The sequence below is a fragment of the Oncorhynchus kisutch genome, linkage group LG28 (genome assembly GCF_002021735.2).
Source record: "Oncorhynchus kisutch isolate 150728-3 linkage group LG28, Okis_V2, whole genome shotgun sequence".
Classification (NCBI taxonomy): Eukaryota; Metazoa; Chordata; class Actinopteri; order Salmoniformes; family Salmonidae; genus Oncorhynchus; species Oncorhynchus kisutch.
Genome location: NC_034201.2, coordinates 25,153,483 through 25,180,156, shown reverse-complemented (window position 1 = coordinate 25,180,156; position 26,674 = coordinate 25,153,483). Strand labels below are relative to the sequence as shown.

Sequence of the window (26,674 nt, the reverse complement as noted above, 5' to 3'; positions counted from 1 at the left end):
ATAGAGTCATCTTTATTCAAGATGGTCACTTTAAAGGCAGCCAAACCTCACCCTTTCACCGGAGTCTCCTTTAAGCCCAGGATCCCCAGGTTTGCCTGAGGGACCAACACCAGCCTGGAACACAGAGATAGAATTTCTTGCACTATTCTCCCATTGACATCAATGTATGATTTACAAAAATAACAAACACATACAGTGGGTTCCAGAATTATTGGATCCTTTGTTAAACATGAGATACTAATAAAATTGCTCAGAGAAAGAGATTGTGTTTAACAAGTAAGGAAAAAAACTTCTCAAAAAGATAGTGGTCTAAATGATTAGATCCTCTGTTTTCAATACTACAGCCACTGGCGTACCAGACATCCCTGCAGCCCCCCAAGGCAGGGGGGCCCATGAGCTCTGGGAGCCCATGCACCTGTCATCAATGTCAATTTAGATTTATTTAATAAATCATTTTGACAGTAACCCTCCAAAAAGTAATTCATAAACCTTTCTAATTTCCATATGTACTAGGAAGCTAAGAGTTTGTTTCTTGGGCTTCAGGAATGTGACTGAAAAAAGTGATTCAGGCCTTAAAAAATTTACTGATTTAAAGTAAGGGGATGTCGGTGAACAAATGCCATGGTCAAGGCTACAACGGTGCCAGTGTAATTAGTGGAGCTTATTCAGGTGTTCAAAACCGAGAGCCTAATTTTCCATAGGTAGTTATTTAGTTGTTTTAGGTGCAATATTGAGTTGAGTTTTAGTTGCAATATTCCATTATTGCTGGTATATCTTGGCATGCTTCATACAAGACTAAGTTTAAATTGTGTGCAGCGCAACGGACATACACTTAGTGTACAAAACATTATGAACACCTGCTCTTTCCATGACATAGATTGTCCAGGTGAAAGCTATGATCCCTTATTAATGTCACATGTTAAATCATTTTAGATTAAGGGGAGGAGACAGGTTAAAGAAAGATTTTTAAGCCTTGAGGCAATTGAGACATGGATTGTGTATGTGTGCCATTCAGAGGGTGAATGGGCAAAAAAAATATTTAAGTGTCTTTGAACGGGGGTATGATAGTAGGTGCCAGGCGCACTGATTTAAGTGTGTCAAGAACTGCAACGCTGCTGGGTTTTTCACGCTCAACAGTTTCCCATGTGTATAAAGAATGGTCCACCACCCAACGGACATCCAGCCAATTTGACACAACCAGCATCCCCGTGGAATGCTTTCGACACCTTGTAGAGTCCATGCCCTGACGAATTGAGGCTGTTCTGAGGGCAAAGGGGTTGCAACTCAATATTAGGAAGGTGTTCCTAATGTTTTTTACACTCAGTGTATAATGCACAATGTCTCAGGAATGTCTGGGTTGACTAGCCGTAACATAAATGTAAATCCGAGACCCTGAAATTAGTATGATATGTTATGTTTGGTTATATAAGATACTAGGTCACTTAAGGCAAAAACGAAAGGAGGGTGGTTGGTCGGAGTGGATGGGTGGGCGTATAATGCGAACGTCTAGCAACCCAAAGGTTCCGTGTTACATTTCATCTCATTACAGACAAGGGTTAGGGTTAGGGTCATGCCAACCCTAACCCTACTTTTTAGCTACTTTGCAATAACTTAGCATGTTATCTAACCCTTCCCCCAACCCTAATCATAACACTTTAACCTAACTCCTTACCTGAACCCTAACCCCAAACCTAGCTAATGTTAGCCAACTAGCTAACGTTAGCGTTAGCAACCTATCCACCTAAAACGTTAGCCATAACAAATTAGAACTCGTAACATGTTATACGTTTTGCAATTCCGTAACATATTGTACGAATTGAAATTCGTAACATAATGTACAAATTGTAATTCATAACATATATGAATTGTAATTTGTAACATATTAAATTCATTGTAATTCGTAATTCAGATGTTAGCTATCAACAACAAGGCAACTCCTATGACTAATTGGGAATGGGACGGAAGCGTAGAATTGATCACCCTGTCGCTGGCCGCCTTTGGGGAGGGTGTGAAAGGCCGAAACACCCTAGGAACCAAAAGGTACACTACTGACGATGCGCTCCCCAAATTTCACCAGGCTCACTGTTCATGAACTCTTGGAAGTGCTTGCACAGATAGTAACATCTCATCCTGTGTTCTTGGAATCGTAACATATCTTATGTAATGGATGATGGATATCCACAAATTAATGCATACCATAAGAAACGTAACATATCATACTAAATGGAGTGTCGTGGCTTTACCTACAGAATAATATGAAATGCTTTGACCACGTTGGAGTTGGCAATACTTAGTATAGAAAACAGTCTTCTGAGAGAAAGAAAGAGAAAAAGAGACACAGACAGAGAAAGAAGCAGCAAGGAGGACTTCAGGAGACCAGGGGAGTCCCTCAAGTTGGATTTAATTTACCTTGAATATTGCAGCCCATTTGTGTAGGCTATTAGCCAGAAAAAACCTGCTGAGTTCAAATTCTGCTTACTTTTCCCCCTCATTATTAGGCTATTTTGATGTGTAGTTTTTACTACAAAGTTGATCAATAGCAACTAAATACGGAAGGCTATACAATGCATTCAGAAAGTATTCAGTCCCCCTGTTTATTTTCCAAATCCTTATTCTAAAATGGATTCATTTTAAAACAATTTTCATCAATCTACACACAATAACCCATATTGACAAAGCAAAAACATGTTTTTAGATTTTTTTGCAAATGTATTGAAAATTTAAAAAAACAAATATCACATTTATATAAATATTCAGGCCCTTTACTCAATACTTAGTTGAAGCACCTTTGGCAGGGATTACAGCCTCGAGTCTTCTTGTGTATGACGCTACAAGTTTGGCACACATGTATTTGGGAAGTTTCTCCCAATCTTCTCTGCAGATCCTCTCAGGCTCTGTCAGGTTGGATGGGGAGCGTCGCTGCACAGCTATTTTCAGGTCTCTCCAGAGATGTTTGATCGGGTTTAAGTGTGAGTGCCTGGGCCACTCAAGCACATTCAGAGACTTGTCCCGAAGCCACTCCTGCATTGTCTTTGCTGTGTGTTTAGGGTTGTTTTCCTGTTGGAAGGTGAACCTTCGCTCCAGTCTGAGATCCTGAGCGCTCTGGAGCAGGTTTTCATCAAGGATCTCTCTGTACGTTTCTCTGTTCATCTTTCCCTCGATCCTGACTAGTCTCACAGTCCCTGCCGTTGAAAAACATCCCCACAGCATGATGCTGCCACCAATATGCTTCACCGTAGGGATGGTGCCAGGTTTCCTCCAGACGTGACACTTGGCATTCAGGCCAAGGCCAATGGTTTCATCAGACCAGAGAATCTTGTTTCTCATGGTCTGAGTCCTTTAGGTGTCTTTTGTCAAACTCCATTCGGGCTGTCATGTTCCTTTTACTGAGGAGTGGCTTCCGTCTGGCCACTCTACCATAAAGGCCTGATTGGTGGACTGCTGCAGAGATGGTTGTCCTTCTGGAAGGTTCTCCCATCTCCACAGAGGAACTCTGGAGCTCTGTCAGAGTGACCATCGGGTCCTTGGTCACCTCCCTGACCAAGGCCCTTCTCTCCCGATTGCTCAGTTTGCCCGGGCGGCCAGCTCTAGGAAGAGTCTTGGTGGTTCCAAACTTCTTCCATTTCAGAATGATGGAGGGAACTGTGTTCTTGGGGACCTTCAATGCTGCATAATTGTTTTGGTACCCTACCCCAGATCTGTGCCTCGACACAATCCTGTCTCCGAGCTCTACAGACAATTCCTTCGACCTCATGACTTGGTTTTTGCTCTTGAAATATTAAAGAAGAGCTGCACACTCTAGGAGCTCAGATGCAATAATTTAATAACCTAATATCCAACATTTCGACAGACAAGCTGTCTTCATCAGGGTATAATGACAAACACTGCGGGATGACTAGTTTATAGTGTCAAAGGACACACACAGGTGTCTGTAATCATGGCTGGGTGTGGCCTGATATCATTGGTTAATTCTCATATATTAAAATAACATTCAAAAAACATAAATGATTGCATACGATCATAGATACAATTTGACTACATAATCCTACAAATATTTACAATAGCAAAATCACAAGAATGGCTTCAGATCAAAGTCTAACATGCACTGTCAACTGTGGGACCTTAGACATTTACCGCAGGTGGACTCCAATCAAGTTGTAGAAACATTTCAGGAATGATCAATAGAAACAGGATGTACCTGAGCTCAATTTCAAATCTCATAGCAAAGGGTCTGAATACTTATGTAAATAAGGTATCTGTTTTTTAGTTTTAATACATTTGCAAACATTTACAAAAACCTGTTTTCGCTTTGTATTATGGGGTATTGTGTGTAGATTGATGAGGATTTTTAAAATGTAATCACTTATAGAATAAAGCTGTAATGTGGCATAATTTGGAAAAATTCAAGGGGTCTGAATACTTTCCAAATGCATTGTATAGTTAGAGATAGTAGACTACACTGCATATTGAAACAATCCCCAGTAAGCTATTGTTTTGAGGATGGACTGATTGTATTATTTGGCATTAATAGATAGAAAGTTATTGTGCGTAATACCTATCTAGGGTGGGAGAGAGCGCGAGGACAGCTCATGTCATGCAGGGGAGGGTGCTGGAGTATTGAAAACAGGGGATCCAATACAAATGTTGTATTACTTGTTAAACAAAATCTCTTTCTCTGGGCAATTGTACTAATATAAAATAATATAATTGTTTAAAAAAAATGGTATACAATATAGCTCAGTATTTTCTATTTTGTACAGTATTTTTTGCTAATCTTTATCCGGGGATCTTATAATTTAGGACACCACAGTCTCAAATTAGGATTCTGCTGCAGGATGTACATGAAAGTCCAATGTTATACATACGTTTCTCCCTGGGGTACCTGGGTTTCCAGCAGGCCCTGTGGGTCCCGGACGGCCTCAGGAGTTGGAAAATGGAGATTATAGTTTTCCAAAATATTCTGACAATATCCACTTAAAGGTCCCACTTGGTGATTAGCTGATATGGGGAAGTAGTATTCTATTTTCCCCTAACTAACATTATGACACGATTATCATTATGACTTCATGGTCATGCCAGCGGGGGTGTCAGTGTTATACCTGGGGGACCAGGGGATCCGGTGGGGCCTGGGGGACCGGTCACAGCTCTTTGGTTGTTCTGTGAATGGAGTGCAGCTTCTTCATCTGTAACCAAAACAAAAACAGCCATGGGTTAGGTGCAACAGGTGCTCACTGTGCTCTAATTACATACTACATGTATGTACTACATGTATGTACTGCATGTATGATCTTCAAGTTTGAGTTAAGAGTACTTGCAATATTTACATACTGTAGCTCTGGTGGTATTTTGGGTTGTGAATTATTGTCAAACATTGGAGATGATAGGTTGTTTTGGTTGGTTGTCACTGTGGGTGTGTTGTGAGATAGTGCCACACCCATCATTGTCATTGGTTGAGGTAGGGATCAGAAACTCTGGTTAGTTCAGTATCCCACTGCAGAGAGGGATCAACAGGATATTCTTGGGAGCAATGCCACTGGAACTCATTTCTGGTGCACTATAAACTTGTCTAAAATAGACTAAATTAGACTACTTCCTGTAGTGCCCCCCCCCCCCCCCCCCCCCCCAGGGCCTCTCTCTCTCTCTCTACTTCTCCTCCTAACCTCAAAATACCTGCAACATTGAGGTTTGACTTGACAACCTCGCCTTGCCGTTTTTTGAGCAGTTTCTGGCTCCAAGGCGGCCCAGGGTTTCCAGACTCAGGCTGCTGTGCTGACAGGTTACAAATTGGGTCTGATTTACAGCAGGCAGACTGCAGCCAGAGCCCAGGTTTAAACAAAGCCAGCCCACCACAATAATAATATACAGCTTTCCATGACATCCGAGTGGGAGCATTTTGCCCTCTGCTGGTCAAAACTGGGAAATGCCTCAGATAGAGGTCAATGGAACATGTCTATAGACTTCTACAACTTACAATTTTACAGTCCATAGATTTGAGCCAAAGTCCTCTATTAAATGTTACAGCATGAATTAATAAGGCCTACATATTCTATATGTTTAGTTTTATATGAGGTCATTGTCTCTCTAACACTCATACATTACTACCACTGACTGCCCTCCTCCGCTAGTGTGCATATGTATTTCCGGATGGAACCATTATTCACTATTAGACTTCACATGTCTCACAGATAATAGTACTACAGGAACAAGGTGATAAGGCCACTCAAGCATTACAGGAACATTCTAGTCATCCATACAGCAGTCAACTGAAATCTGTCTGAATGATCATTATCAACTTTATGGTTTATGGGGACTCACTATTGACTGATAAGATATGTATTTTTGCAATGGAGACATTATCGGGTATTTGGATCCAATAAAAACCTACATGATAAAACCTAGATTACTTTTTCCATGGTCTTGTGAGGGCTCAGTATATATTATAGCTCTTGGCAGACAGGTTGCCTGTTGTCCATTGAGGGTTCTTCGTGTAGGAATAGAGCATTTTAACAGGCAGAGAGAGGGCTGTTCCACTGATGGACTTCCCAGATATGGGACACCTGGTGAGACTACACTTTGCATGTCAATTGGCTTTAACGGTGTCATGACATTTTTCTTTCTTCCATAAAATGTTCCCCAGGTGTAAAAGGCTTGTGGAAATAGGTGGGAGAGTAATGTCTCCCAATATTATCAATTGATTGTTATCAGTAATTTACTATTGAAACAAGGTCTCCAGATATACAATATGTGTGGCAGATGGCCCTGATGTTACGTGGGGTGGACTCAGATGAGGAGACAGGGATAAGGTAACTAAGGTATTTATTGAAAAGTGGGGGGGGGGGTGCGGTGCAGGCCAGGGGGAGCTCGGGCGGGTAGCAGGAACTGAGGCTGCGGCAAGGGGAGTAGGGGCAGGGTAAGCAGGTCCGGAGCAGAATCCAAGGAAGCAGTAGAGTGAGGGTCCAGGGCAGGAAAGCAGGACAGACGAGATGAAGGACTGGCGACAGGGACCAGAGTCAGAGCGGACGGAACTGTAGCAGAGAGAAAAGCAGCGGCAGGCTAGGGAAAAAAGGAACAAACAGCTTGAAATGTAGACTGACTGAGCAGAGGCTACGATCTGGCAGCGTGGAAGTGGCAAGGCTGAGTATTTGTTGAGGTCTTGATTATGGAACAGGTTGCAGCTGGTGGGGGATCTGCTCTGACAACAGCATACCCGTCTCCACTCACAGTCAGATACACCCACACAGAGAGAGGGAGAGACCACTGGGGGAGTGGCGGCAGGTTAGGGAGACATAGGATGAGGTGTAGAGGGCGTGGCAGATGTAACAGCACCCCCCCTACGCCCGACCAGGCTTATCTGGTTGTAAGTTCTGGATATCCCGTAAGAGTGAATGGTCCAGAATGTGACGGCGGGGCACCCAGCAGCGCTCCTCAGACCCGTATCCCTCACAGTCCACCAGGTACTGCCAGCCGCAACCCCGACGGGAAGCTGCCGGACGGTATAGGCAGGATGGACATTGATGAGCCGAGGGGGTGGAGGAGCTGCTGCAGGAGGAGACAGCACTGGAGCAGACAGGTTTAAATCAGGGATACATGGAAGGTAGGATGGATCCTGAGAGTTTCAGGCCACCACAGAGGGGTTAATGACACAGTTAATATTAAAGGGACCAATGAATCGGGGCGAAAATTTATTCGATGCCACTTTCAATGGCAGGTCCCAAGAAGAGAACCATAACTTTTGGCCTGGAGTGTAGACTGGAGCTGAGGCACGGCGACGGTTGGCTTGGGACTGGGTCCTGGCAGAGGCACAGAAGAGCAGCCCGGGCCTTCCTCCAGGTATGACGACAACGGCACATCTGGTCATGGACAGAGGGAACCGCAACCTCTTGGGCGGGGAACAAGGGAGGTTGGTAACCCAGAGCACACTCGAAAAGTGACATACCTGATGAGGCGTTGGTGAGGGTGTTGTGGGCATATTCAACCCAGGAGGTCACGCAGCATAGGGCAGTCTCCATCTCCTGGTTGGCCCATCCGGTCTGGCTATTGGTCTGGCCGTTGGTCTGGGGGTGATATCCAGAAGACTGACATTGATACCAAGAGCTGAACAGAAGGATCTTCATACCTGGGATGTAAACTGGGGTCCCCTTTCAGAAACAATGTCAGTGGGCATGCCATGCAGACGAAACACATGGGATACCAGCAGGTCCACAGTTTCCCTGGAGGACAGGAGCTCGGAGAGGGGAATGAAGTGAGCCGCTTTGGAAAATCTGTCAATAATGGTGAGGATGAGTGAGTTACCGTTTAATGGGGGAAGGCCAGTGACAAAGTCCAGAGCTATGTGTGACCAGGGGAGACTGGGTATGGGAAGGGGGTGAAGCACACCGGAAGTTGGTCTAGTGGAGGTTTTGTTCCGGGCATAGACCCAGCAGGCTGAGACAAACTCCCGGGCATCTCTCTCCATGGTGGGCCACCAAAAGCTGACGCAGGAAGGCAAGGGTCCGGTTCATACCAGGGTGACAGGTGAGATGGGTAGAATGGGTCCACTGAAGATCAGAGCGAACAGAATCAGGAACAAACGGAGCATTTCTAGGACCGTTACCCGGGTCAGGCTGGTTTTGCTGAGCCTGGCGGATATGAGACTCGATCTCCCAGGAGACGGAGGCAATGATGCAGATGGAGGCACAATGGAATCTGGCTCAGAACCAGTGTGGTCGGCGGTAAACTGATGGGAGAGGGCGTCAGGCTTGGTATTCCTAGAACCGGGGAGATAAGTGAGTGTGAAATTGAATCTACCAAAGAACAAGGCACACCTCACTTGCTGGGAGTTCAGACATTTGGCAGTCTGGATGTAGGCCAGGTTTTTGTGGTCTGTCCACACGATGAAGGGGAGTACAGAGCCCTCCAGCCAGTAACGCCATAACTAAAGAGCCTGCTTAACTGCCAGGAGTTCACGGTTACCGATGTCAAAATTATTCTCTGCAGGTGAGAGCTTATGGGAAAAGAATGCACATGGGTGGAGCTTCTGATCAGAGGGGGAACGTTGAGACAGAACAGCATCTACCCGGTGTTGGAGGCGTCCACCTCCAAGATAAACTGGAGTTCTGGGTCTGGCTGAGTGAGGACCGGAGCTGAAGTGAAGCGGCATTAGGGAAGCGGCCTCTTCTTCATGGGTCCAGCGGAACGGAGTAGAGGTGGAGGTGAGAGGGGCTGCCAAACGGCTGTAGTTGCGGATGAAACGTCTGTAAAATGGTCAAACCCCAGGAAACGCTGTAGCTGCTTCAGGTTTGAGGGCGCAGGCCACTCTGTGACTGCCATGAGTTTTTCAGGGTCCATACATAACTCCCCCTGCACAATAATATTACCCAGGAAAGACAGGAAGCACAAGAACTCACATTTCTCAGCTTTAACAAAAAGTGTATTCTCCCACAGCCACTGGAGAACGTGTTGCTGGTGAGCCTCTGGGTCCTTAGAAAAAATCTGAATGTCATCCAAATTGACAAAATGAAGCATCCAATCACATCCCTCAGCACATCATTGACTAGGTTCTGGAAAACAGCAGGGACGTTAGTAAGACAAAAAGGCATGACCAAATACTCAGTGGCCAACTGGTGTGTTAAACGCAGATTTCCACTCGTCCCCCCTCTCTGATGTGGACAAGATGGTAGGCATCCCAGAGGTTGAGTTGGGTGAACCTCGTGGAACCATGGAGGGGGGCAAAAGCAGAACTGATGAGTGGCAAAGGATACTTGTTCTTCACCGTGATATTATTCAGCCCACGAAAGTCTATGCACAGCTCCAGTAACCCATCCTTTGTATTTACAAAGCAAAAACAGCACCTACCGGAGAGGATGAAGGCCTTATAAGTCCTGCAGCCAGGGAACCAGTCCATAGCCTCGTGCTCAGGGCGAGAGAGGTTATACAACCGGCTACTGGGGAGAGGAGCTCCAGGCAGGAGGTCAATGGGGCAGTTGTATGGCGAATGAGGAAGCAGCGACAGGGTGTGGTGCTTTCTGAAAACAGGAGCTAGATCGTGATACTCAGGAGGAACTGTTGACAGTTCCGGAGATTCTGGAATGGACTGGGGCACAGAAAAGGCAGGGGCAGAATGTAAACAATTAGAGTGACAAAATGAACTCCAAGTGGTTACCATTCTGGCGATCCAGTCGATCTGAGGGTTGTGCAGCTTTAACCATGGATGGCCAAGAATCAAGGGAGATTGAGGGCAGTCAATTATGTGGAAACTGATCCTTTCCTGGTGGTTTCCAGAGAGATGCAGGATGACAGGGACGATTCTCTCCCAGACTTGGACGAGGAGCTGTCCGTTGAGAGCGTTGGTATCGAGGGGTGAATCGAGTGGAACAGTGCGCAGGCCCAACTGGGTAACGACACCACGGTCTAGGAAACTCTCGTCGGCGCCCGAGTCGATGAGAGCAGGCAGAAGAAAGGCCTGGCTCTGCCACACGAGGGTGCCATTAAGCAGGGGTCTGGGGGTAGATGGCCATGGTGATTTGGCTCAACAGTATATCCCCCACTACTGCTGAGCCACCTCTTTTGCTGGACGCAGGGAACAGGTGGAGACAAAGTGACCAACCTGGCCACAGTATAGGCAGCTCCAAGTGCTGATTCACAGCTGCCTCTCCTCCGGAGAGAGACGGGCCCGGCCGAGCTGCATGGGTTCAGGTTCTGGAAGAGACTTGGGAAGGGAGGCAGTCGGGGAAGTAGAACAAGGCAATGAAGCAGATGTTGTTATGGGTCATGCAACCTTACCTGCCCTCTCCTTCCGACGCTCACGGAGATGGTTGTCGATGCGGATTTGGATGAGAGATGAGCTCATCGAGTCCATCAGGCTCATCCCTGGACACCAACTCGTCCTTGATGGTCTCAGTGAGAGCGTTCTGGAATGCTCCCTGAAGGGCCTACTCATTCCAGCCACTCTCAGCGGCGAGGGTGCGAAACTCGATCGCCATTTCACCGACACTATGGGAGCTTTGATGGAGGGACAGGAGTCATTTAGCGGCATCCTTACCGCTGACAGGATGGTCGAAGGCTCTTCATCTCCTCCGTGAATCTGGAGTAGGAGGAGAAGATGGGAGACTGTCTATCCCACAACGCTGTGGCCCAGGGACGTGCTGCTCCACGGAGGCAGCCGATCAGGATGGAAATCTTGGCCCGTTCACTAGCACAAGAGTAAGGCTGTTGCTCAAATACTAGTGAACATTGTACCAAAAAAGCTCTGCAAGTTCTGAGGTTGCCATTGTAACGCTCAGAAGCTGGAACAAACGGTTCACGGGGTGGAGGAGAAGGACTAGGGGCTGGTTGTGAGCTCTGGGTTCAGTCCTGCAGGTCAGAAAGGCTCCACGAAAACTCCTTGACATGCTCCAGAAGGGTTCTCAGGGCTTGGTCATGTTGCTCGAGCAGGGCGCCTTGGCCAACGAGGGTTTGGTGGAGAGGATCTAAGTCTGCTTGGTTCATATCTTTTGGCCAGAACGTACTGTTACGCGGGGTGGAGCAGGTGAACCCAAGTGCAGACTCAGACGAGGAGACCGAGATAAGGTAACCAATGTATTTATTGAAAAGATGGGGTGCAGGCCAGGGGGAGCTCGGGCGGGTAGCAGGGAACCAGGAACTGAGGCTGCAGCTGGGGCAAGGGGAGTAGGGGCAGGGTAAGCAGGTCCAGAGCGGAATCCAAGGAAGCAGTAGAGCGGGGGTCCAGGGTAGGGAAGCAGGACTGACGAGACGAGGGACTGGTGACAGGGACCAGAGTCAGAGAGGACAGAACTGTAGCAGAGAGAAAAGCAGCGCCAGGCTAGGGAAAACAGGCACCACAGGAATAGCAAGATCTATGCAGGAACAAATGGCTTGAAATGTAGACTGACTGAGCAGAGGCTACGATCTGGCAGTGTGGAAGTGGCAGGGCTGAGCATTTGTAGAGGTCTTGATTATGGAACAGGTTGCAGCTGGTGGGGATCTGCTTTGACTCCAGCATACCTGTCTCCACTCACACAATCAGATACACCCACACAGAGAGAGGGAGGGAGAGAGCACTGGGGGAGTGGTGGCAGGTTAGGGAGACACAGGAGGAGAACTAGAGGGCGTGGCAGGGGCAGATGTAACACCTTAAATAATGGATATTTCAAAATGTCCTAGATGTCAAACTGTCAATGGTAAGAAAGAGGTCAAAAATCACACAAGACTTCTGAAACACTTTCAGAATTAAACATCAATCATACTAATGAATGTGGTATCCCTATAGTGCCTATGGCTTACATTTCTTTCTGTAGTTCTTGACTTAAATTCATTGGTGTAGCAGGCATACTCACACCGGCCCAGCTCCCTCAGACCAAACGCATCTGCTCTGTGAGAGAAGGAAGAGGCTGGCCCCAGAGGCCCAGCTGGCCCAGGTACACCTCTCTCCCCTTGGGCTCCTCGCTGGCCCTGGGGCCCTGTGGGAGCCAGAGCACAGTCAGCCTCAACACAACACAACACTGTCCTTACACATCTAATGTGTGAACATGCACATGTGCAAGTGTCAAACTGCTTTGTACCTTTATATTTGATTTAACCTTTATTTAACTAGGCAAGTCAGTTAAGAACAAATTCTTATTTACAATGACAGCCTACTCCGGCCAAACCCGGACAACGCTGGGCCAATTGTGCGCCGCCCTATGGGACTCCCAATCACAGCCGGATGTGATTCAGCCTGGATGCGAACCAGGGACTGGAGTGACGCCTCTTGCACTGAGATGCAGTGCCTTAGACCTCTGCACCACTCGGGAGCGCCAAGTGATAGTGTATGGGTGAGATACAGAGGTGGGGGGAAGACTTATACCTCTGGGTCCCATGGGTCCAGGTTTCCCTGCTAGGCCTGTCTCTCCAGTGCGTCCAGGGGGTCCCGCCACACCTGGGAGTCCAGCTGGCCCTGGGAGGCCTCTGGCTCCTTGGAAAACAAACGATTTAACAACTCAGTCAGAATTCCACCCGATTCAGACACTTCTTTAAAAATTTAGTGCACTTTTCTGAAAATCTATAACACAACAGAGTCAAACAGTTGCCATATAAAACTATGGAGGAAGAAAAGTGAATAGTTAACCATCGGAGGTTCAGTGAGGTCCTGCTGTAAAGTGCCTCACCTGGTAGTCCGATTGCGGGGGGAGTGATGGGGGTGGGTTTGGGTGCTCCCAGTCCCACCTCGTTATCTGATGACCCATCTGGGGAGTATCTGAATAGGAGAGGTGATGGTCCCGCCTCCTCCAGCAACACAATCTGACACAAAATGAAGGAAGATTAGTGTTCAGTCCTGCTGAGATAGGAGCTAGATTTTTGAGAATATCAGGTCTCATTACATTCATGTACTGTATGTAATACTGTTTTAATGACAGGTTTGGTTGCTGCAAGATTACCTTGGATTCCAGCATACTCAGTCTATCATTCATATCAGCATAGCCAGTGCAGTTCATACACTCTAAGGAGAGAGAAAGAAAGAGATATAGGTAAGTAAGTAATACAGTGTAGAATGTTGCTTCAAGTTAGAGATACTAGATTAACTCTCAAGTTGGCAGAAACAGGTAAGACTCACATCTTTGTCCTTTCAATCCATCCATACCAATTCATGGTGCATCAATGTGCAATAATGCAATTCCAATAGTAGGAAACATTAGAAAAGACAGGCTTGGTTTCGCATAAGAAGACACACATTTCCTAACCCAGACTACCACAAAAGAGAAAACAAACACACACTGTGTTGGCCCAGACTGTGTTGTTTGTAGAGAGAGAGAGGGTTTATGTAGTGGCTGAGACATTATGAAGTGAGCCAGTCAAAGCAGAAGCACATTTCCAAGGTGACACAGGATGGATAGACAGCAACCTCCCGTTGCTCAGATGACATATGGGCTGGAAAGAGGGAGAGAGAGTAGGGTGAGAGAGGTGAGAGATGGAGAAAAAGACAGAGAGAAAGACAGAAAGAAAGATAGATAGATAGATAGATAGATAGATAGATAGATAGATAGATAGATAGATAGATAGATAGATAGATAGATAGATAGATAGATAGATAGATAGATAGATAGATAGATAGATAGATAGATAGATAGATAGATAGATAGATAGATAGATAGATAGATAGATAGATAGATAGATAGATAGATAGATAGATAGATAGATAGATAGATAGATAGATAGATAGATAGATAGATAGATAGATAGATAGATAGATAGATAGATAGATAGATAGATAGATAGATAGATAGATAGATAGATAGATAGATAGATAGATAGATAGATAGATAGATAGATAGATAGATAGATAGATAGATAGATAGATAGATAGATAGATAGATAGAGGAAGAGTGAAAGAGAGAGACGTGAAGCTTTCCTGGCAAACTCCCTGACCATTTATCTTCTCTCTTTGCCTAAGAAAAAACCCTTCCCTTCTCCTTTGCCAATTCTACCAACTCCTGGCCAAAGTGTCCTTCTCTGTCAGTCTGACATTTGGCATCTGCCATGTGTTCAGACTGCACCGCCACTCTGCCCCACTCCAGTGCCCGACAGAGACACCAGCCACGGATAAAAGCATCTGCTAATGTCGCTTTGGATAAAAGCTAAATGTAATATATTATATATATTTTTATTATATTATATATTATACATTGATTATGCTTGTGGACGTGCTTATTAATAAGTGGCCTAACAGTTGTGTTTTTTCCTCCAGTTCTCTTAGTAATGAATGTGACATCAGTGTGAAGGTGGTCTAATTCATCACCTTGTTCTCAGCTCATTAGGAAGGTGTGGTGTGTGCTGGGATTGGGAATCATGGAACATTGCAAGACCTGAGGTGGGATGCCAAGAGACAGACAAGGGAATGTGACGACTTTATCAACAGATCAGAAAGAGACCCTAAAACACATTATTACACTGTTTATAAATGTGTTTACACGGTTATTTTAAACTTAAATCCAATATAAAATTTCACAAATCCAATTGTATTCACAATTTGTTTTTAGGAAGTTTAGTTGCTGTCATGTACACAAAACACTGCAGTTCATGTAGATCGTTCTAAGCATAGGCCTGGCATTGCCTTGATCAACCACAAGGATAGTGTCAATTCCCAATCCTCTCTCCATGGCTATGTTTTCAATCTTGTAAGAAATATAATTCCTACATACAGTATCAGTAGATTAAGTAGACAAAGGAGCTGATCGTGGACTACAGGAAACAGAGGGGCTAGCATGCCTCCATCCACATCGATGGGGCTGTAGTGGAGAGGGTTGAATGCTTTAAGTTCCTCTGTGTCCACATCACTAAGGAATTAACATGGTCCACACACACCCACCCACACAGTTGTAAAGAGGGCACGACAGCGCCTCTTCCCCCTCAGGAGGCTGAAAAGATTTGGCATGGGCCCTCAGATCCTCAAAAATGTCTACAGCTGCACCATTGAGAGCATCTTGACTGGCTGCATCACCGGTTGTTACGGCAACTGCAAGGCACCCGACCGCAAGGTGCTACAGAGGGTGGTGAGCGATCATACAGAGATCATACACTGTTTACCGGGGGGCAGGGCTACCGACGTTAAGGCTAATCTGAAGATGGTGCTGGCTAAAGCTAAAACTGGCGAGTGTAGAGAGTATAGAGATATTGTTATCCACGTCGGCACCAACAATGTTATTTGTAGCTTCTGCGTATAAATCAGCTAGAAAGATGTGTCGGCATCGAGTAATTGTCTCTGGCCCCCTCCCAGTTAGGGGGAGTGATGAGCTCTACAGCAGAGTCTCACAACTCAATCGCTGGTTGAAAACTGTTTTCTGCCCCTCCCAAAAGATAGAATTTGTAGATAATTGGCCCTCTTTCTGGGACTCACCCACAAACAGGACCAAGCCTGACCTGCTGAGGAGTGACGGACTCCATCCTAGCTGGAGGGGTGCTCTCATCTTATCTACCAACATAGACAGGGCTCTAACTCCTCTAGCTCCACAATGAAATAGGGTGCAGGCCAGGCAGCAGTCTGTTAGCCAGCCTGCCAGCATAGCGGAGTCTGCCACTAGCACAGTCAGTGTAGTCAGCTCAGCTATCAACATTGAGACCGTGTCTGTGCCTCGACCTGGGTTGGGCAAAACTAAACATGGCGGTGTTCGCCTTAGCAATCTCACTAGGATAAAGACCACCTCCATTCCTGTCAGTATTGAAAGAGATCATGATACCTCACATCTCAAAATAGGGCTACTTAATGTTAGATCCCTTACTTCAAAGGCAATTATAGTCAATTAACTAATCACTGATCATAATCTTGATGTGATTGGCCTGACTGAAACATGGCTTAAGCCTGATGAATTTACCGTGTTAAATGAGGCTTCACCTCCTGGCTACACTAGTGACCATATCCCCCGTGCATCCCGCAAAGGCGGAGGTGTTGCTAACATTTACGATAGCAAATTTCAATTTACAAAAAAAAAATGACGTTTTCGTCTTTTGAGCTTCTAGTCATGAAATCTATGCAGCCTACTCAATCACTTTTTATAGCTACTGTTTACAGGCCTCCTGGGCCATATACAGCGTTCCTCACTGAGTTCCCTGAATTCCTATCGGACCTTGTAGTCATAGCAGATAATATTCTAATCTTTGGTGACTTTAATATTCACATGGAAAAGTCCACAGACCCACTCCAAAAGGCTTTCGGAGCCATCATCGACTCAGTGGGTTTTGTCCAACATGTCTCTGGACCCACTCACTGTCACAGTCATACGCTGGACCTAGTTTTGTCCCATGGAATAAATGTTGCGGATCTTAATGTTTTTCCTCATAATCCTGGACTATCGGACCACCAGTTGCAATTGCAACAAATAATCTGCTCAGACCCCAACCAAGGAACATCAAAAGTCGTGCTATAAATTCACAGACTACACAAAGATTCCTTGATGTCCTTCCAGATTCCCTCTGTCTACCCAAGGACGCCATAGGACAAAAATCAGTTAACCACCTAACTGAGGAACTCAATTTAACCTTGCGCAATACCCTAGATGCAGTTGCACCCCTAAAAACTAAAAACATTTCTCATAAGAAACTAGCTCCCTGGTACACAGAAAATACCCGAGCTCTGAAGCAAGCTTCCAGAAAATTGGAACGGAAATGGCGCCACACCAAACTGGAAGTCTTCCGACTAGCTTGGAAAGACAGTACCGTGCAGTACCGAAGAGCCCTTACTGCTGCTCGATCATCCTATTTTTCTAACTTAATTGAGGAAAATAAGAACAATCTGAAATTCCTTATTGATACTGTCGCAAAGCTAACTAAAAAGCAGCATTCCCCAAGAGAGGATGACTTTCACTTTAGCAGTGATAAATTCATGAACTTCTTTGAGGAAAATATTATGATTATTAGAAAGCAAATTACGGACTCCTCTTTAAATCTGCGTATTCCTTCAAAGCTCAGTTGTCCTGAGTCTGCACAACTCTCCCAGGACCTAGGATCAAGAGAGACGCTCAAGTGTTTTAGTAATATATCTCTTGACACAATGATGAAAATAATCATGGCCTCTAAACCTTCAAGCTGCATACTGGACCCTATTCCAACTAAACTACTGAAAGAGCTGCTTTCTGTGCTTGGCCCTCCTATGTTGAACATAATAAACGGCTCTCTATCCACCGGATGTGTATCAAACTCACTAAAAGTGGAAGTAATAAAGCCTCTCTTGAAAAAGCCAAACCTTGATCCAGAAAATATAAAAAACTATCGGCCTATATCGAATCTTCCATTCCTCTCAACATTTTTAGAAAAGGCTGTTGCGCAGCAACTTACTGCCTTCCTGAAGACAAACAATGTATACGAAATGCTTCAGTCTGGTTTTAGACCCCATCATAGCACTGAGACGGCACTTGTGAAGGTGGTAAATGACATTTTAATGGCATCGGACCGAGGCTCTGCATCTGTCCTCTTGCTCCTAGACCTTAGTGCTGCTTTTGATACCATCGATCACCACATTCTTTTGGAGAGATTGGAAACCCAAATTGGTCTACACGGACAAGTTCTGGCCTGGTTTAGATGTTATCTGTCGGAAAGATATCAGTTTGTCTCTGTGAATGGTTTGTCCTCTGACAAATCAACTGTAAATTTCGGTGTTCCTCAAGGTTCCGTTTTAGGACCACTATTGTTTTCACTATATATTTTACCTCTTGGGGATGTTATTCGAAAACATAATGTTAACTTCCACTGCTATGCGGATGACACACAGCTGTACATTTCAATGAAACATGGTGAAGCCCCAAAATTGCCCTTGCTAGAAGCATGTGTTTCAGACATAAGGAAGTGGATGGATGCAAACTTTCTACTCTTAAACTCGGACAAAACAGAGATGCTTGTTCTAGGTCCCAAGAAACAAAGAGATCTTCTGTTGAATCTGACAATTAATCTTAATGGTTGTACAGTCGTCTCAAATAAAACTGTGAAGGACCTCGGCATTACTCTGGACCCTGATCTCTCTTTTGAAGAACATATCAATACCATTTCAAGGACAGCTTTTTTCCATCTACGTAACATTGCAAAAATCAGAAACTTTCTGTCCAAAAATGATGCAGAAAAATTCATCCATGCTTTTGTCACTTCTAGGTTAGACTACTGCAATGCTCTACTTTCCGGCTACCCGGATAAAGCACTGAATAAACTTCAGTTGGTGCTAAATATGGCTGCTAGAATCCAGACTAGAACCAAAAAATTTGATCATATTACTCCAGTGCTAGCCTCTCTACACTGGCTTCCTGTCAAAGCAAGGGCTGATTTCAAGGTTTTACTGCTAACCTACAAAGCATTACATGGGCTTGCTCCTACCTATCTCTCTGATTTGGTCCTGCCGTACATACCTACACGTACGCTACGGTCACAAGACGCAGGCCTCCTAATTGTCCCTAGAATTTCTAAGCAAACAGCTGGAGGCAGGGCTTTCTCCTATAGAGCTCCATTTTTATGGAACGGTCTGCCTACCCATGTCAGAGACGCAAACTCGGTCTCAACCTTTAAGTCTTTACTGAAGACTCATCTCTTCAGTGGGTCATATGATTGAGTGTAGTCTGGCCCAGGAGTGGGAAGGTGAACGGAAAGGCTCTGGAGCAACGAACCGCCCTTGCTGTCTCTGCCTGGCCGGTTCCCCTCTTTCCACTGGGATTCTCTGCCTCTAACCCTATTACAGGGGCTGAGTCACTGGCTTACTGGGGCTCTCTCATGCCGTCCCTGGAAGGGGTGCGTCACCTGAGTGGGTTGATTCACTGATGTGGTCATCCTGTCTGGGTTGGCGCCCCCCCTTGGGTTGTGCCATGGCGGAGATCTTTGTGGGCTATACTCTGCCCTGTCTCAGGATGGTAAGTTTGTGGTTGAAGATATCCCTCTAGTGGTGTGGGGGCTGTGCTTTGGCAAAGTGGGTGGGGTTATATCCTTCCTGTTTGGCCCTGTCTGGGGATGTCCTCGGATGGGTCCACAGTGTCTCCTGACCCCTCCTGTCTCAGCCTCCAGTATTTATGCTGCAGTAGTTTATGTGTCGGGGGGCTAGGGTCAGTTTGTTATATCTGGAGTACTTCTCCTGTCCTATTCGGTGTCCTGTGTGAATCTAAGTGTGCGTTCTCTAATTCTCTCCTTCTCTCTTTCTTTCTCTCTCTCGGAGGACCTAAGCCCTAGGACCATGCCCCAGGATTACCTGACATGATGACTCCTTGCTGTCCCCAGTCCACCTGGCCGTGCTGCTGCTCCAGTTTCAACTGTTCTGCCTTCTTATTATTCGAACATGCTGGACCTGAGCCCTAGGACCATGCCCCAGGACTACCTGACATGATGACTCCTTGCTGTCCCCAGTCCATCTGAACGTGCTGCTGCTCCAGTTTCAACTGTTCTGCCTTATTATTATACGACCATGCTGGTCATTTATGAACATTTGAACATCTTGGCCATGTTCTGTTATAATCTCCACCCGGCACAGCCAGAAGAGGACTGGCCACCCCACATAGCCTGGTTCCTCTCTAGGTTTCTTCCTAGGTTTTGGCCTTTCTAGGGAGTTTTTCCTAGCCACCGTGCTTCTACACCTGCATTGCTTTCTGTTTGGGGTTTTAGGCTGGGTTTCTGTACAGCACTTTGAGATATCAGCTGATGTACGAAGGGCTATATAAATACATTTGATTTGATTTGATTTGAGTATGCCCCAGTACATCACTGGGGCAGAGCTACTTGCCTGCCAAGACCTCTATAACAGGCTTTGTCAGAGGAAGGCCCCCCAAAATTGTCAAAAACTACAGCCACCCAAGCCATAGACTCTGCTATCGCATGGCAAGTGGTACCAATGCACCAAGTCTGGAACTAACAGGACCCTGAACAGTTTCTACCCCCAAGTCATAAGACTACTAAACAAGACTGCTAAATAGCTAACCAAATGGCTACAAGGACTACCTACATTAACTATTTTTTACACTAACTCTCTTGCACACACACGCACACACACATAACATGCGCACACATGCATACTGACGACACACACACACACACACACACACACACACACACACACACACACACACACACACACACACACACACACACACACACACACACACACACACCTGCTGCTGTCTATTATCTATCCTGTTGCCTAGTCACTTTATCCCTGTCTACCGTACAGCGGAGGCTCCACAGAGGAGGAAGTGGAGGACCATCCTGCTCAGTGAATTTAATCAAAATACAAAAAATCAGATAGAACTGTACAAAATATATTCATGTCACCAAATAATTTATTAAAACACACTGTTTTGCAATGAACTAAACCATACTACACCTGCTCCGATGCTCATCAGATGTGGCAGGGCTTGCAAACCAATACAGACTACAAAGGGAAGCACAGCCGAGAGCTGCCCAGTGACATGAGCCTACCAGACGAGCTAAACTACTTCTATGCTCGCTTCGAGGCAAATAACACTGAAATGGCCATGTTCTGTTATAATCTCCACCCGGCACAGCCAGAAGAGGACTGGCCACCCCTCATAGCCTGGTTCCTCTCTAGGTTTCTTCCTAGGTTTTGGCCTTTCTAGGGAGTTTTTCCTAGCCACCGTGCTTCTACACCTGCATTGCTTGCTGTTTGGGGTTTTAGGCTGGGTTTCTGTACAGCACTTTGAGATATCAGCTGATGTACGAGGGGCTATATAAATAAATTTGATTTGATTTGAAACATGCATGAGAGCACCAGCTGTTCCGGAAGACTGTATGATCACGCTCTCCGCAGCCGATGTGAGTAAGACCTTTAAACAGGTCAATATTCACAAGGCTGCAGGGCTAGCATGACCTGTACTGCGAACATGCGCTGATGAACTGGCAAGTGTCTTGACTGATATTTTCAACCTCTCCCTGTCCGAGTCTGTAATACCAACCTGTTTTAAGCAGACCACCATAGTCCCTGTGCCCAAGAACACTAAGGTAACCTGCCTAAATGACTACCGACCCGTAGCACTCATGTCTGTAGCCATGAAGTGTTTTGAAAGGCTGGTCATGACTCACATCAACACCATTATCCCATAAACCCTAGACCCATTCCAATTTGCATACCGCCCCAACAGATGGAACTCTTCCAAGTCAATGTAAGCTTTTGGTTGATTAATTTATTGCCATCAGGGACTGCCGGTGTAACTGTTACTAACTACACACTAACGTTACTGCATGATTATAGTGGGTTTACTTACACATTAGTTCTATTAGCTATGTTGGCTAGGATGGTACTTTAGCTAATATAGGGATAACAATGTAGGTTGTGTGTATGACATGGTTTGGCATGGAAAGGTTATTTTGACTGGTCACATACAGCTGATGTGTTATTCACTGACGTTCACAAACGAAGGGAAAAGGTAAGAGGAGGAGAGTGTATAGAGGCAAGAAGGAATACAGCGTAGCTGCTAAGAAAATTAACAGATTTTTTTTTTTGTTCACCTTTATTTAACCAAGTAGGCCAGTTGAGAACAAGTTCTCATTTACAACTGCGACCTGGCCAAGATAAAGCATAAAACAACAACAACACAGCGTTACACATGGAATAAACAGACATCAATAACACAATAGAAAAGTCTATATACAGTGTGTGCAAATGAGGGAAGATTAGGGAGATAAGGCAAAAAATAGGCCATAGTGGCAAAATAATTACAATTTAGCAATTAAACACTGGAGTGATACAGTAGATGTGCAGAAGATGAATGTGCAAGTAGAGATACTCACTCGGGTGCAAAGGAGCAACAACAAAAAAATAACAATATGGGGATGAGATAGTTGAATGGGCTATTTACAGATGGGCTATGTACAGGTGCAATGATCTGTAAGCTGCTCTGACAGCTGATGCTTAAAGTTAGCGAGGGAGATATGAGTCTCCAGCTTCAGTGATTTTTGCAATTCGTTCCAGTCATTGGGAGCAGAGAGCTGGAAGGAAACGCGGCCAAAGGAGGAATTGACCTTGGGGGTGACCAGTGAAATATACCTGCTGGAGCGTGTGCTACAGTTGGGTGCTGCTATGGTGACCAGTGAGCTGAGATAAGGCGGGGCTTTACCTAGCAAAGACTTACAGCTGACCTGGAGCCAGTGGGTTTGGCGACAATTATGAAGTGAGGGCCAGCCAACGAGAGCATACAGGCCGCAGTGGTGGGAAGTATATGGGGCTTTGGTGACAAACCGGATGGCACTGTGATAGACTGCATCCAATTTGTTGAGTAGAGTGTTGGAGGCTATTTTGTAAATGACATCAAGGATCGGTAGGATAGTCAGTTTTACGAGGGTATGTTTGGCAGCATGAGTGAAGGATGCTTTGTTGTGAAATAGGAAGCTGATTCTAGATTTAATTTTGGATTGGAGATGCTTAATGTGAGTCTGGAAGGAGAGTTTACAGTCTAACCAGACACCTAGGTATTTGTAGTTGTCCAAATAAGTCAGAACCGTCCAGAGTAGTGATGCTAGACGGGTGGGCAGGTGCGGGCAGCGATCGGTTGAAGAGCATGCATTTAGTTTTACTTGCATTTAAGAGCAGTTGGAGGCCACGGAAGGAGAGTTGTATGGCATTGAAGCTCATCTGGAGGTTAGGTAACACAGTGTCCACAGAAGGGCCAGAAGTATGCAGAATGGTGTCATCTGAGTAGAGGTGGATCAAAGAATCACCAGCAGCGAGAGCAACATCATTAATGTATACAGAGAAGAGAGTCGGCCCGAGAATTGAACTGTGGCACCCCCATAAAGACTGCCAGAGGTTCGGACAACAGGCCCTCCGATTTGACACACTGAACTCTGTCTGAGAAGTAGTTGGTGAACCAGGCGAGGCAGTCATTTGAGACACCAAGGCTGTTGAGTCTGCTGATAAGAATGCGGTGATTAACAGAGTCGAAAGCATTGGCCAGGTTGATGAATATGGCTGCACAGTATTGTCTTTTATCAATGGCGGTTATGATATCGTTTAGGACCTTGAGCGTGGCTGAGGTGCACCCATGACCAGCTCGGAAACCAGATTGCATAACGAAGAAGGTACGGTGGGATTCGAAATGGTCAGTGATCTGTTTGTTAACTTGGCTTTTGAAGACCTTAGAAAGGCAGGGTAGGATAGATATAGGTCTGTAACAGTTTGGGTCTAGAGCGTCTTTGAAGAGGGGGATGACCGCGGCAGCTTTCCGCGATGATCAGGGGTGTATTCATTTCTACGATTCTGTTGAAAAACCTTTCTGAAACGGAAGCAAACAAAACTTGGATAAAAATACCTGAATCTTTCCAATAGAAACTCTCATTTGCAACTGTTGGACTAGTGATTACACCTAGATAAGCTAGATGCATGCAAGAGTGTGCAAGGCGGTATAGAATGTGTCACTGTCTGTCCATGTGTCACTGTCTGTCATCTCAAATGTTTCTCTCAACCTTTGTGCACCTACATAGTAAACTTTCATTCATAGGCTAAGTTGTTGCAACGTCATGATGGTTATAGGGAAAATTTGATTATCATGTAGTAGGCTTAACCTATCAATGTTACATAGAACTGGGTGAATGGTATATGAATAACAGTCATCCAACATGTTGTAATGGAAACAAGGTCATCATAAACGGCATTGGCCGCCACATACAGTCCCAGTCAAAAGTATGGATACACCTATTCATTCAATGGTTTTTCTATATTTTTACTATTTTATACATTGTAGAATAATAGTGAAGACATCAAAACTATGAAATAACACATATGGAATCATCTAGTAACCAAAAAAGTGTGAAACAAATCAAATAATATTTTAGATTTTAGATTCTTCAAAGTAGGCCCTTGCCTTGATGACAGCTTTGCACACTTTTGGCATGTTCTCAACCAGCTTCACCTGGAATTCTTTTCCAAAAATCTTGAAGGAGTTCCCACATATGCTGAGCACTTGTTGGCTGCTTTTCCTTCACTTTACTGTCCAACTCATCCTAAACCATCTAAATTGGGTTGAGGTTGGGTGATTGTGGAGGCCAGGTCATCTGATGCAGCACTCCATCACTCTCCTTCTTGGTCAAATAGCCCTTACACAGCTTGGAGGTTTGTTGGGTAATTGTCCTGTTGTACAAGTACGCTGGTGAGCTACCCTGTTGTGGGGTGACCAGTCCAAATCTCTCTGGGTGCTCATAGACTCTGGAGCCAACGAGGGCTTTATGGACGCTACCCTGGTGTCGGAGCTGGGAATCCCCACACAACCCCTCTCCATTCCCATGGATGTCAGAGCATTGGATGGGCGCTCTATTGGCAGAGTCACCCACACCACGTGTCCCATTAACCTGAGAGTGTCGGGTAATCACAGTGAGTTTATGCAGTTCCTGCCCATCCAATCCCCTCATGCACCTGTGGCATTGGGGTTTTCCTGGCTCCAGAGGCAGGCACAATCCCCTGATCGACTGGGCTACTGGTTCAACCCTGGGTTGGCGCTGCATGCCCCGGGACGTTTTCCTGCAGGCTTGGAAAAAGCCACGAACCTCTCTGCCATTCCCGCGGAATACCAGGACCTCTGGGAGGTTTTTAGCAAGGTCTGTGCCAACTATGCTTCCTTTGCATCAGACCTATGACTGCGCCATCAACCTTCTCCTGGGCACAACACCGCCTCAGCGGCGGCTTTATGCCCTGTCAGGTCTGGAGACCAAGGCGATGGAGACTTATATTGAGGACTCCCTGGCTGCAGGGGGTATCCATCCTTCTGCCTCCCGCGCCGGCACAGGGTTCTTCTTTGACGAGTAGGTCAAAACCATTCATCCGCGTATTGAATACCGGGGCCTGAATGACATCACAGTTAAAAAACGTTACCCGCTTCCACTCCTTGCCTCGGCTTTCGAGCTTCTCCAGGGGGCTACCATCTTCTCCAAGTTGGACCTCCGGAACGCCTACCACCTGGTATGGTTCCGGGAAGGAGATGAGTGGAAGACCGCCTTTAACATGGCTAGCGGACACTATGAATACCTGGTGATGCCATTCGGACTGACCAACCCTCCTGCTGTGTTCCAGGCCCTGGTACATAACGCTCCCCAGGACATGTTGAACCAGTTCGTATTCCTCTACCTTAATGACATTCTCGTGTTTTACCACTTGGCTCAAGAACATGTCCTCCATGTCAGACAAGTCTTCTAGCGTCTTCAGGAGAACCAGCTGTACGCCAAAGTGGAAAAATGCGAATTCCATCAATCCACCATCTCCTTCCTGGGGTACATCATTGCTGCAGGCAACATCCAATTGGATCCTGAAAAGGAGAGAGCGGTGGTGGATTGGCCGCAACCCACCTCCAGAGTGCTGTCACAACACTTCCTGGGGTTTGCCAATTTCTACTGCCAGTTCATCCGGGGCTACAGCACCCGGGATTTCCCCCTGTCAGCACTCACCTCTCCCAAGGTCCTGTTTACATGGTTTCCAGCTGCAGACCAGCCATTCTTGGACCTCAAACACCAATTCACTACTGCCCCCATCCTAATCCATCCAGATCCGTCCTGGCAGTTCATGGTGGAGGTCGAAGCCTCGGACGTTGGAGTGGGGGCTGTCCTGTCCCAGCTTTCGGCCCAAGACAAAAAGCTGCATCCTTGCGCTTTCCTCTCCCATCGTCTCAACCCCATGGAAAGGAATTAAGACTTAGGTAACCGGGAAATTCTGGTGGTGAAGATGACGTTGGAGTGGAGGCACTGGTTGGAGGGGGCGGAACACCCATTCATATTATGGACAGATCACAAGAACCTGGAATATCTCCTCACCACCAAGCGCCTAAACTCCAGGCAAGCTCGATGGACCCTGCTATTCACCCTATTTAACTTAACTCTCCTACCACTCGGGGTCCAAGAATGTGAAGCCGGATGCGCTGTCACGCCTCTATTGCCGCACTGCTACACTATCGACCAAGAGGAATAAATACACAGTAAACAAAGAATAACAAAGACGTACAAAATAAAATGGCTATATAAAGGGAGATACCTAGTCAGTTGTACAACTGAATACATTTAACTGAAATGTGTCTTTGCATTTAACCCAACACCTCTGAATCAGAGATGTGCGGAGGGCTGCCTTAATCGACATCCACGTCTTCGGCGCCCAGGGAACAGTGGGTTAACTGCCTAGCTCAGGTGCAGAATGACAGATTTTTTACCTTGTCAGCTTGGGGATTCGATCCAGCAACTTTTCAGTTACTGGTCTAACTGAAAAGTTTTC

General features: G+C 45.8%; 1 protein-coding gene across 1 annotated transcript in view; it reads right to left on the bottom strand.

Annotated features, from left to right (window-relative positions):
* The window catches only part of LOC109872482 (collagen alpha-1(XXVI) chain), a 78,501-nt gene that overhangs the window by 2,114 nt on the left and 49,713 nt on the right, over positions 1–26,674 (bottom strand). The window contains exons 5-11 of the mRNA XM_031808231.1: positions 13,395–13,456; positions 13,125–13,257; positions 12,824–12,931; positions 12,315–12,437; positions 5,100–5,183; positions 4,866–4,918; positions 52–114 (exon numbers count right to left, since the gene is read on the bottom strand). Of these exons, the coding sequence (XP_031664091.1) occupies positions 52–114; positions 4,866–4,918; positions 5,100–5,183; positions 12,315–12,437; positions 12,824–12,931; positions 13,125–13,257; positions 13,395–13,456 (626 nt within the window). The remainder of the gene's footprint in view (positions 1–51; positions 115–4,865; positions 4,919–5,099; positions 5,184–12,314; positions 12,438–12,823; positions 12,932–13,124; positions 13,258–13,394; positions 13,457–26,674) is intronic.